The sequence below is a fragment of the Cydia pomonella genome, chromosome 27, assembly GCF_033807575.1.
Source record: "Cydia pomonella isolate Wapato2018A chromosome 27, ilCydPomo1, whole genome shotgun sequence".
Lineage (NCBI taxonomy): Eukaryota > Metazoa > Arthropoda > Insecta > Lepidoptera > Tortricidae > Cydia > Cydia pomonella.
The window spans coordinates 6,408,223-6,421,737 of record NC_084729.1 but is presented as its reverse complement, the minus strand read 5'-3'; the positions used below and the strand labels follow the sequence as shown (position 1 = coordinate 6,421,737).

Here is a 13,515-nt window from a genome sequence, read left to right as displayed (position 1 = left end):
TGCAAGTTAAATTTGACCCACTTCCCGGTTTCCAATGAAGCTGAAAATTTACTACATATGTAAGTCGGGTGATAATGCAATATTATCATCGAGCTGATCTGATGATGGATACAGGAGGTAGCCACAGGAACTCTGTGATAAAATTGAACCTAATTGTGTTTGGGGTTTTTAGAATAGTCTCGATGAGTATTAGTTGCCTGTGGAAAGGTACAGTCAGCGATAAAAGCTTGTACCATTTTTTTTTCTTCGTCCATTAGGACAGGCTAAAGCTCTAAGCCATACTGCCTTGTCATAAGTAGGAATTTTTCTTTTCAGTAAGTTCAATCCAGTAAACGTCTTCAGTAAATACTATTCATAATAGGTCAATTCCGAGATCAATGTCTTCAGAAAGCTTGTCCCAAAAATGAAATTTTTGCCAAAAACTTATTTAAGGAGACAGACGTAGCTGCAGAAAATAAAAAGGTCAAATAAGGCGTTCTCTGGACAAAAGATTTCCTTTGGCAGAATTAATAGATTAGTATATGTGATTAGGCCGGTCCACGCAGAGCGAGCGAGCGAGCACGTACGTGCGAGGCAATTTCCTCACGCACAAACCGGCCAGTGTAGACGTGCCTCGGCCGAGGCGGCGCGAGAGTTTTCCTCGCCCGAGCGCGTCTACGCTCGCTCTGTGTTAATCTCGCAGAATTAATCTTTGTGTTCTTTTGTGTTACGGTCACTACGGCTCCAGTGAACGTTACGAGTTACTTCCACGTAAAATTGGTACGGTTTCACAATTTTATATTCTTTACAGGAACAAATAAATTTATTTACATAATGATTAACAATATTATAAAAAGACAAATAAGTTATGAAGTAAAAATATCTATGATTAAATTTAAGAACCCTAAAGCTTCGCCCGAACTTAAAGTGTGAAGGGCGCCTTTATAAAATTAAATTAAATAATCATTTATTTCAGGCTTTTGCAGCTCGTATGTACCTACTTAAAAAAACAATAGTTTTCAGTAGGTATTGGCACAAGACAAGCAGACAAACATTTTTCGCTATTTCATCATTGATTATAAATAGTACATTACTATAGAGGCTGCGTAACGAAGCGGCCGGCAACCCCGTTTCTCACCGAGATTTGTATAGTGCTTTTCTCAAACTTGCAATGAAATAATAATAAAAATAGGACTGCGACACCATGGATAATCTTGCCAAAAAAGTGCAGGTTGTTATTCAAGACGTGCGTCGCTTAATGGCATAATCCGTCGGTCTCTTGCCACCATCAATGTGCCTGCTCTTCTTGAGCCGCCTGGCATTATCAGGGATGATGGCAAGAGGCCTGATGGGGTGTCCTTAGGTTATTGTACATAAAGAATGCTTATACAAAATAGGATGATGATGATATTGATGATTGTTTCACGTTTTAATTATTTTGTAATTAAATTATTTTGGCGCTACGACGCACATTACGCTTTTTTTTTTCTTTTTTTTCTTTTGTTCTCTTCTTAGTGCTTTATTTGAGGTTATCAAAAGGGGAACGAAAATTCGATTAATTTTTCGCTACGACGCACGGTTTAGGAGATACAGCCCTATAAAGATTTCTGCATGAAATAAAAAAGAAAAAAAGCATAATGGCAGAATTTCGCTTGTAGGTTTTTTTATGGTTGTATGCCAAGACGTATCATCATCAATTTGACGTTTAAAAACAAAAGATGGTTGCCTTACAGGCCTAGGTGTGTAAGGCTGTATGAAATTCCTTTACATATCATCTTCACTCATCGCACCTGATATGTAGTATTTCCGGAGTTTCCGGACCTAATTTGAATTATAGGTAAAAAACTTAAGTCACCTATTGTATGTAGTTGTGACGTGTTCGAATAGACATTTGTTTTGTTTGTGTGTGTCTTTTAAACATGTATTGTCTATTCGAACACGTCACAACTACATACAACAGGTGACTTACTTAAGTTTTTTACAAGTCATGTCAATATTTCATTGCAAGTTTGAGAAAAATAAATTATTTGCTAATTCAAATTATCTAGCTTTAGAATTCAATTCAATAGATAACTATTAGCCGACTAGTCGGGAAAGCGGACTATCCGGCCTGATTTGTAGTCGGTGACTAGTCGGCAAAAATGATCGATTAGTCGGCACTAACGATCTTTTACAGGACACATTTCGGAGTGTGCCGAGGAACTACACAACCTTATTCCTCCATCCCCATTTCACCATCAGACTACCAGATAATCGACTCTTCGGCATCGCTTCATGGTAGGTATTCCACAAATACGCACGAAGCGTTTCGCTTCAAAATTCCTTATGCGAACTGCCAAGGAGTGGAATTCCCAGCCTGAGTCTGTGTTTCCTCACGAGTACAATCTGGATCTCTTGAAGGCTAGAGTAAATAGTTATATCACCGTAGACAGCATCATTAGTTACCATCAGGTGTGATCTTAGTCAAACGTCTGCCTATCCTCCATAAAAACAAAAAAAAACTTAATTAGGGAAAGAAAAATAGGGTATATAGGAATAAACAGCCATCTCACCATATGCTTTAGGGTGCCTTTCGACCAGAGATGTGCTATTCTATGTTTTCATACATTTGAAACGTAGTTGAAGCTGGAGCTGCGTTTCACATGTATGAAAACATAGCATAACACATCTCTGGTCGAAAGGCACCCTTATACCTATTTCAATAAAAATATATTAAGAGTGCCAAGGAAACTATTATTGACCGCGTGATACCCCACACGTATGGATTTGATGAAAAAAGATTTTTTTGAGTTTCAGTTCTAAGTATGGGGAACCCCCAAAATTTATTCTCTGATGGGCTGTCTGATGTTCCCTTCTAGAGTAACATAAATAATAAAACAATAATTTAAAAATAATATATATAGTAACCTTTATTCATTGATAACAAAAAATGCCGGGTTGCCATAATAAATCACCACATTATTAGTATCAGTACGTTTTCATGAATTCAAAAATATTATTTACACAAGTTCAAGTATATAATTTGAAACAAGTCTACCTAAGTGTTTAAGCACCGAGCTACAAAACTATTCGTTTACTTTTGCCACTGACCAATAATTAGTGTACTAGGTGTACTGGCTTTTAGTGCCAAGTCTTCATATGTTTAGTCAAATTACTCCTACAACGACACGAATACTCACAAATGTCGCATTTGTATGGTTTCTCATTACTGTGTATTCTCTCGTGTATCCGTAAAGATTGGATATCTCTACACCTGTAATCACAGGACTTACACTTAAACGGTCTTTCGCCAGTATGAATCATTAGGTGACGTTTAAGACCACCTCGTAAGCGGCATTTGAAACCGCATTCATCGCATGTGTATGGTTTCGGGCCATTGTGTCTCATTTTGTGTTTCAGTAAATTGTAATGTAGGCTGCACCTGTAGCTACACTGGTTACATTTGAAAGGCTTTTCACCAGTGTGTATCATTTTATGTATTCTTAAGCTGCTTCTATATTTATATTCATTTTGACACTGATTGCATTTATATGGTTTTTCACTACGGTGCTCTATTAGATGCAAGAGAAACCGGCTTTTCATTCTGCATATGAAGTTGCAGTCGTTGCATTGAAAAGTATTTTGGATATGCATTTGTTGATGGCGCAACCATACCTTTTTTCGACTACATTTAAATGTGCATTCTGTACAATTGAATGGTCTTGGTGCATGTGATCTTTTGTGTCGACCTAAGTCACTTTTTCGCGTACATGAATAATCGCATATTCCACATTTGAATGAATTCTCAGGCCTATGTGTTCCCTCATGTCTTCGCAAGTCAACCTTGCCCCTACAGGCGTATGAACAGTGGCGACACTTAAATGGTTTTTCTCCACTGTGAACCATTTCGTGGCGAGCTATGCTTACTTTAGTGTCAGTTCTGAAACTGCATTGTACGCATTGATAACGTTTCTGTCTCTTTTCATCGTGTATCTTTTCATGTACCATTAAAGCATCTTTCCTGCTGCACTTATACTCACACAGGTGACATTTGAATGGTTTTTCTCTAGTATGTGTACGCAAATGGTTTTCAAAATGTGCTTTGCGACCAGCGACGTATTTACATTTCTTACATCTGAAATATGCATAGCCGTGTTTTGACTTCCTATGCTTCAAGAGAAGCAATTTGCTAGAAAACATAGATTTACACTTTTTGCATGTGAAATGTTTTTCTTCTCCTGACAAGGTTTTACTTTTAGGTTTTACTACATTAGACGTTTCGGGACTATCATTATTTTCGGATTTATTTAACTTAGATTTTAAATCATCATCAATGGTCAATGAGTTATCTTGAGTACCATTCTCTGCTATTTCTTCCTGTTTTTCCACCTTGATTTTGGTGTGTATGTGCCCATTTTTAATATTTTCTTCACATTTTGTGACATTTGCTTTAGCTGCAAAATAAATGATTGTTAAGAAACTTACTATGTATATGTTTGTAAGTGAGGTTTGCAATAAAAATTTGCATTTGTATGGTATTGTATGTTGTTTTTAACCATTTTCCAGGCATAGTACGATTTATCGACCACATACGCGTCATTAGAATTTCAGCTTTAGCATTCCGATTTAAGGTTCAAATTAGATTACACTTTCAGGAAATGTTACTCGTCTTCAAATGAATCGTCAAAGCTGGATTAAATGGAATAATTTGGATTTTTTTGGAAAACCTTGTAGATTAGTGCAGCCTGGAAAAGGGTTAAGCATAATGGAACTTAATGATGGTAGTTTATAAATCACTACAGCTTAAGATTCAATTCAAAATCATACAGTGCCTCAAAAAATCGCATAAAGTGTTGTAAATAAGTAACATTATCAACATTACACATATCCAGTCTATACGAAAGAAATTCCTACTCAGATTACTCTTTTTAACCTTTTGAACGCTTTCTCTCTCGTATTAAAATATGGCATACACGCCTACATCTCAACTAGTGAGAACCGAATTTAAATCTTATCTGTCAACAGTAAAATTGCTTTGACAGCGTCTGCCATGACCTCTTTAGTGGTCGTTGGCGTGGTAGGCACGACACTACACGAACACTTTAGTGGCTCTTGGCGTTCAAAGGGTTAAACTTTTGTTTATTCAGATACTGAAAATGTAAGTACCTTTTCGTGCACATGCCACATCAGGCTTCTGAAAAACCTCAGGGCCAACAACGACCTCCCTCTTGATAACATGATCTTCATATAAGTTTGCCTGGATGGCTTCCTTGCTCTCGCTTTCATCCGCAGGTTCTTCTTTTACTATCGTTATATCCAATGACATATTTGACATTCTGTAAAAGTAGTATAATGTTAAAATTAAAGGCTTGGTCCAGAGCATAGGAATTGGTATATATTGAATAAATTTGATATGAAAAATAAAATAATTGGCTTGAGAAATAAACTGTGTATTTCAAAAGTCCACAAGAGGTCTCAAAGTCACCAAAATAGGCGATTATAAATGTTTTATTTACTTAATATTTTATTTAATTAATGCATAATAGAGCCCTTGAGCCCTTGTGGGCTGCTCTTAGAATTAATTAATGAAGTTTGGAATATTCATTCATTATAATACTCATGCTGTTCATGTGCCCGATCTACAGAAATAGGAGCCCCACATAGCGGGGCTCTGTCAAATCAGGGAACGGGACAATGTTTCACATGACTCTTGATATGCCTAGGAATATCGTGATCAGCCTAAATTTTCGATAGGCCGCCGACATATCTGTAACCCCAACCACAAGTCAAAATTTGCTAAGACCAATGCAATTTCGGTTTCACAAAATAAGGTTTGTCTAAGGAAGGAGAAGTGCTCACAGGGGCTGTGATGTTTATCGGATTTTTATAATATAGGTCCACAACGCAGGCTTTGTCATAGTTTTTACATAGGACATTAACATAATGACAGTGCACTGTCAATATATTTATGAGAATATTCTGTATGTACATAAAAACATTGCAAGTTTTAAGAAAAACTGTGAAATACATCATATTAATACTAGAAATAAGCATAAGCTTGCAGTGCCTTTCACTAGGCTCCATAAAATTATAATCATTCATGGGTAATTGTTTAAGATTTTACAATAAACTTCCTAATATTATAACTGAATTGTCTGTTAGTAAATTTAAAAATTATGTAAAACGTAAGCTTATCTCTAAAGCCTGTTATAGCACACAAGACTACATGAATGATGAAACACTGTGGGATTAAGTGTGATTGTAAAGAATGATTTATTTATTGTTATGTTAATAATGATGAAATTGATAATTCTATTCATTCATTTAGATTTATTTGGGTGTTTGACAATCCTTTAGTGAAATTCTTATTATTAAGTTTGCTATATCTATAATAATTCAATGTTCTTTGAGAACAATAATAACTGCATCAATAAATTGCTCTGATATTTAGATTAAAGTGCTTGTTGCTAGGCCTATTTGAATGAAGAATATATTGACTTGACTACACACAAAAATAGTATTCACAACATGCTACATAAAAAAAAAACATGCTATTCTAACAATTAAGCCCCGAACTGTTCCTTGCCTGGCTGTTGTTCCAAATATGCTAGCTGCATTGCCACCCTGAATAGCCAAAGATATTGGTTGGACCAGATAGCAGCCTCCTGCTTTCTTCAATTGTTAATTCAAGCCACATATTCATTAAGGTTTATAAACAATGTTTTGTATTGATCATCATACATTTTCTGGGAAACTATCTCCAAACACTGTTTATAAACAATTTTTTTTTAATCTTGTTTATTCTATAAGCCATTATTATGATTAAGTTGGCTTATAAATAAAATTATTTACAGTGAATATGTAGCTTCAGGGTTCAAGTTCCAAAACCGAAAAAGTAAGTTGAAAAGACTAGGGTGACCAGATCTAATTTCTGGTTTAATGGGAGAACTGCTTTGATAATACGGGACTTTTTACTACAATAATTTGGCATAATCAATTGGTAATGAAAAAATAAAAAAATATTGTAAAACACAACCATTTTTTTTTTCATTTATAGCCTTAATTATTTATTTATTGTATGGCATTTTTAGTTACTAGATTTAAGTTCAATTAAATATTAATCTACAGATTAATAAAGTACTCGATTACAATTTATAATCTTAATATTTAAAAACTTTTTTTATATAAAACAGTAAAATTACCAATTTTCCAAATAATCAAAATAGGTATTTTTATCATCCAATGCCATTGAATCACAAAATTACGGGACAATACACGGTCCCGTATTGGTTTCGAAAAATACGGGACATCTGGTCACCCTAGTTCAGACAGCTGAAGAAGATAAAAATAGTGACTATGATTTATCTATAAATAGTTGTGTGACTTGGGGTTGGCTGGTGGGAGTGCCTATGGATAAAAATAAATAATAACTGTTTACGTACCTTGACACAGCTTGTAATATTTCACATAGACGCTCTTTTTTTACAAATTGAAATGACTTCCTGGACTTTCAAGTAGTGATATGTTCCGATTTGTAAATACTTATGCGTATTAGAAAGATAGTATTGAATTTTAATAAAAAGAAAGTATCCACCCAAACCGGATTGATAAGATCACAGGACAAGAAAAGGAACCATATAAATAAAAAAAGAAATACAAGTTTCAAGTGACAGCACTATTGTCTATTGTGACACTGACAGTAAGAAAGGGCTCTATAGATGTGACAATTTGTCTTCGATTTGATCAAGATTTCGCTTTGATTTATCATTGGCATATATTATATGTGTTTCCGAAAACACAACATTTGATTGAAGAAGCTATTCGAGTTTTATGCCATAAATTATGAAAATGCCTCTTACCGTAGTATTTCTTCGATGATTTTGTTACCTTAAACGTCCCAGCAGTGTTGACCGCGTGAAAAAACACCTCTTGATAAGCACGCCGTCATCCTACTAATTTCATAGCATTTGAGTTACGCCATATTGAATGACGAGAATTTTAATTTCCGATTAGAAATTTTCAAATACTTAAGTAAAAGTGATTAAAAAGTGTTGTGTCGACTTTCTCAAGAGAGATGAACGAAGATGCAACTGAAAATCGAGGTAAGAGCGAGGTTTCTGACCAGTCGGACGTAGAAATTTTGATCGTTGCCTCGGACGAGGAACGGTCGGTCCGACAGAATTCGAATTATTTCGATGGTCAGAATGAGAGTTCTCGCTCGTCTTCGGAAGGCGAAGAGGACTCTACATCGCTTCCACCTAATAAGCGTAGAAAATTTAGTTCAGACCGTCGCTTTGAGGCTTTGGAAAAGCAAATGACGTATTTATCAGGTTACTTGTCACAACTGCCTCAATATTTGACAAATATGACTAACGACAAAACAGCTCCGGCTGCATCGGACAATTTAGCATCTAGTGGACCAGGAACGAGTTCCTCAAACCAATATTTAGTTAAACCGGGTTCAAACAAAATAAACCTAGGTACACTGAACACAGACTTTGATGAGAAAAAGATAATAGCGCCAGCAAAGGAGGAGAGACAAGAAGAATTAAAAGAATTACAACATTTTAATACCCAAGGTTGGAAGGGAATGAGATATAAGAAAACTTTGCATGAATTTTTAGCCACCCCAGGCTTTGAAAACCTGAAAATAAATGAAGAACTACTCCACTTTGGAACAACCAAAGATTATTTGGCAGGAACTGAGAACCTTTTGGCGGGCCTAACTAATGCAAATTTAGAGCACAGAGAACTGTTACAACAAGGTCTACAGGAAATATTAAACTGGTCAGAAAGAAATCCAGAGCTAAACTCTTATTCATTATTTGAGAAAATGATGACACTCCTGGGACCTGGCTCACCTGTCCAAAAATGTTCAGAAAAAATAATGCAAATAATCTGTGGAAAACGGGGAGAATGCATTGAAATAAGAAGAGAAAGAATTCTCAAAGAAATGCAGAACAGCAATCTGAAAGCTACCTTAAGAAACATTCCACCTAGTACAGAACATCTATTTGACAAAGAAAAACTACTGCCAGTGACCCAATCACTAGGAGGGCTCCAAACTTGGCTTAACAAGCCCACATATTTAAAAGAGAAACAATACAAAGGAGAACATTCCAAAAAACCTAACCGGTATTCTCATAAAAATTCTGGGAAAGAGAATAAAAATAAAACAATGGACCAGAATACTTTTCGGAAAAGGAAAATTTTCAGAAGCAAGAAAAATGGATCTGTTGAATCTAATAAAAATAAATGACTATACCAATACAGAGACATTCAGGGGAGGCTGTTTAATGCACAAAGCTCACATATGGAAACAACTAGGTGCCAATCCAGTAATTATGAATATAATAACAAAGGGGCGAATACCATTCACCCAAAAACCTCCGCTGATACAATTTACCAAGAATTTGATAGAAAAATACACAACCAAAACATCACCAACAATGACCATGATTATAGAGGACCTGAAAGCTCAGGATATCCTGGAGATACCTCCATCACTGGACAGAGGATTTATGTCAAAAATGTTTTTAAGAAAGAAATCAGACGGAGGCATGAGACCAATATTCGACCTAAGAGGCCTCAATCGGTTCATAACAACAAAACACTTCCAGTTGATATCTCCCATAGACATCTCCAAATTCCTGCAGAAAAACGACTGGATGACAAAAATAGACTTGTCACAAGCATACTTTCATCTTCCAATTGCTGTAAGCCACCGTCGTTTCCTCAGGATCTGTTACAACAATCAAGTTCTGCAACTAAAGGCACTGCCGTTCGGCCTGTGCTCAGCCCCACGGACCTTTGCAACAGTGTCAAACTGGATAGCAGAAATTCTACGAGCAAAAGGCATAAGGACAATTGTATACCTGGACGATTTTTTAATTGCCAACCAAAACAAAGGTCTGTTAGCAACCCAGATAACACAAGTCTTACAGATTTTAAAAGAACTGGGTTGGCAAATAAATTTCAAGAAATCAGTTCTAATGCCCAGCCAAACAATAGAATATTTGGGACTAGTCTGGAAAACTCAGGAAGGAACCTTAGCTTTGCCACAAGAAAAAATCAAGAAAACAAAAGATATATTACAGAAAACATTAAAGTCAGGAAAAATTACTCTAAGAGGAGCACAGAGTTTACTTGGCCTCCTAAACTTTGCCAGTATAACGACGCCGCTAGGTCGTCTACACTGTCGCCAGATGCAGAGATTCTTGAGAAAATTCAACAAAAAATCCAAAACAAAGAAAAGGGTTCCAACCCCTGCAAAGAAAGAATTAATCTGGTGGCTAGACGCCATAGAGAGCAGCTCAACAACAATGTTCAAAAAAGAGGTAACACACTTTTTGACAACAGACGCAGCGGATGCGGGCTGGGGAGCTCATCTCAACGACTACTACTTAACAGGACATTGGACAAATCACCAAAAGACATGGCACTCCAACATGAAGGAACTATATGCTGTATATGGAGCAATAAAAAGGAAAAGTCAGATCCTGAAAAATACACACATATTAGTCCAGTCCGACAACCGAACTCTAGTAGCACATATCAGGAACGAAGGAGGGACAAGGTCCCTAACCTTACTGGAACTGACATCAAACCTTCTAGTGCTAGCCGAACATCTGAATATAACACTATCAGCGGCATACCTTCCGGGAAGGTACAACGGCATAGCCGACCGCTTATCAAGGAACAAACCAGTGCCGGAATGGCACCTGTTGCCCCAGGCTGCGGAAGCCATATTCCATCCATATATTAAAGGTGGGGTGTGCCCGACATCGACCTGTTCGCGTCGGAAAGAGCGAAAGTCGTAGCGCAGTACGTAACCTGGGACTCGCGCGATGGGTCCGCAGCTTTCTGCGACGCATTCAGTCGGAGTTGGAATTACAAATTGGCCTGGGTATTTCCACCACCAAACCTAATTCCAAGAGTCCTCCAACATCTGAATACAGCAAAGGGCACGTTCATTGTGTTAGCTCCAATGTGGACTCAGTGTTTCTGGCTAGCAGACCTACAGGCACGAGCCTTGACAGAACCATATGTGCTGGAAAACTTACACAGCAACCTAATCGACTTGACAACAGGCAGATCGCCGACCCAGGTGAACAACATAAAACTCCAAGCATGGAAAATTGGGGGTGGGCTGACCAGGTCGCTCACTGGTCTGCATCAGAGAGACAACTCCTCAGAAAGAGCTGGAGAGACTCGACCCTGACAACTTACAAAGCTCCAATCAATAGATGGACTACATGGTGCAGACTAAATAATATAGACCCTAAATCACCTAAGGGAAATGACCTAGCTAGATTCCTTGCTAAACTCCATCTTGAAGATCATTTGGCTTACAGAACCATACTGCTGCATAAATCAGCAATTATAACTTACTCAGCAGCAGAAGAATTGACAAAAAACTTCTTTGTACAACAAGTGCTAAAAGCCATATCAATCATGAGACCTATAGAGAGAAAAGAAAAAATTTGGGACACAGAAATAATATTCAATTGGCTCAAAGAAACTCCTAATTCAGGAACACTTTTTGAAGTATCAAGAAGAACTGCAATCATCTTGTTACTAGCTTCTGGTCGAAGAGTACATGACCTTACACTACTAAATATAGCAGAAGAGAATCTAATAGAAAAATTGGATAAGAGCCTGATTCTATGGCCAAAATTTGGGTCAAAAACAGATAACGCCAACGCAAGGCAATCAGGATGGCTATTGAAACAACATTCAGACTTGAGACTATGCCCAGTAAAACATGTAAAAGAACTTATCAATGTAACCCTGAATAGGAGACTATCTGAAAATACAGATATCAATAGTCTCTTTATATCAATTACAGGGAAAGTAAAATCTGCTACCAGGACTCAGATAGCAGGATGGATAAGAACAATTTTTAAAGAAATAGACATTAACGCCCCTCCAGGTAGCATTAGAGCAGCAGTAGCCTCTAGAAGCTACTCGGAACAACAACCTATAGAAGAAATATTAAAAAGAGGTAACTGGAGGAGTGCGGCAACTTTTAAGAAACATTATTGCCGGGTAGTGGAAAAGACAAATACAGCTACCCAAGTAGACCATTTGGCAAAACAATTTCTAGAAGTATAAAGGTTATACTAGAAATTTAATTATTATTCAATTGATTATTTAATATGATTGTAATCATTGTACCTTATTCTCATAAATAGTTAATGAACACTAACATCTAGTGAATTAGAAGTTTTGTTTTTAATTTTTACTTCGATCTCAACTGTTCGAATAAAGAAATAAAAAGTACTATTGAAATTAGTAATAAAAATATTCTGTTAAAAATATAATATTATAATAAAATATAATATAACATAACCATGTTATAATGAAAATAATAATGTTGTGCAAACATAACAATGTAATCTCTATATTTAAAGGGCTATTGCTACTGAGTATACAGGGTGATTACATATATATAAAAGGTGTGATTAGATACAATTGTTTTATTAAGACTGATCACATAGCATTTAAGTTCCCATTTTGTCACCAGCAGAGAACAAACAGGTCTTCAATCAAATGTTGTGTTTTCGGAAACACATATAATGAAGCTGTTTTGCACTCCAACAAAACAGCTATTATGTGTGTGGAGAAAACACAACATTGCAGCAAGCTTCTTGCTGGTGATTGACAAGACTATGAAATTAGTAGGATGACGGCGTGCTTATCAAGAGGTGTTTTTTCACGCGGTCAACACTGCTGGGACGTTTAAGGTAACAAAATCATCGAAGAAATACTACGGTAAGAGGCATTTTCATAATTTATGGCATAAAACTCGAATAGCTTCTTCAATCAAATGTTGTGTTTTCTCCACACACATAATAGCTGTTTTGTTGGAGTGCAAAACAGCTTCATTATTGACTTTAGTCAGTGGGGTGCAACGAATACTATTGAATATATCTAAGCATATAACAAAACGCAATGCATGACAGTGACAGCTAATGTCATTTGATACATAGTTCCGTATCCGTTCTTTTTTGCTCTCTACTCTCTCTTCCCGAATGTCTGTTCTCCCGAGTACTCTTGTGTTAGATATATTTATATTTAATTATATTAAGCGAATCCTGACGAGCAAACGGTGTATTTATTATGATAATAAAAGACCCGTGTGTGTAGCAAATGAAGTGCAGTTTATTTTTACTCTGAAGTTCCTCCAGCCGAATTGTGCAAGTTAAGACATCGATTCCACGCGGATGCTGCGCCGGTCCACCGAGACCTTTCCAATAAATACAATACTCACAAGGAGCACGACTTTCGTCTTGTTTTGTTACTTCGACCCTTGAATTTTAGGAACCCTTAAGGGCCAACTTGTTTTCCGTTTCACGAAATACCAGAACATCTTTAACAATATCTGACATGTAAAATATACTACTTTCGAATCCTTTGTTCTCCGTCTGCCTAAAACGGATTGTGCCTATGTCGCGTTATGCCTAAACTTCAATCCTTAAGGGCATAAAGACTATCTAGCTTGCTGGCCATTTCACTGTTTGTCTATATAGTGGATCGCCTGTTTAGAGCTCGTGG

General features: G+C 36.7%; 1 protein-coding gene across 1 annotated transcript; it reads right to left on the bottom strand.

Moving 5' to 3' along the window:
• Positions 1–3,095: 3,095 nt before the first annotated feature.
• On the bottom strand, positions 3,096–7,701 carry LOC133532488 (zinc finger protein OZF-like). Its single transcript, XM_061871192.1, has 3 exons — positions 7,401–7,701; positions 5,125–5,294; positions 3,096–4,412 (listed from the first exon to the last, which is right to left on the bottom strand). The coding sequence occupies exons 2-3, from the start codon at positions 5,291–5,293 to the stop codon at positions 3,100–3,102; spliced, it is 1,482 nt and encodes a 493-aa protein (XP_061727176.1). The 5' UTR covers position 5,294; positions 7,401–7,701; the 3' UTR covers positions 3,096–3,099.
• Between the last annotated feature and the right edge of the window lie 5,814 nt (positions 7,702–13,515).

Coding starts and splice junctions, on each gene's coding strand:
- LOC133532488 (XM_061871192.1), bottom strand. CDS start 5,293: ATGTCAAATATGTCATTGGATATAACGATAGTAAAAGAAGAACCTGCG. Junction 4,413..5,124: donor TGTGGCATGTGCACGAAAAG/GTACTTACATTT, acceptor TTTATTTTGCAG/CTAAAGCAAATGTCACAAAA.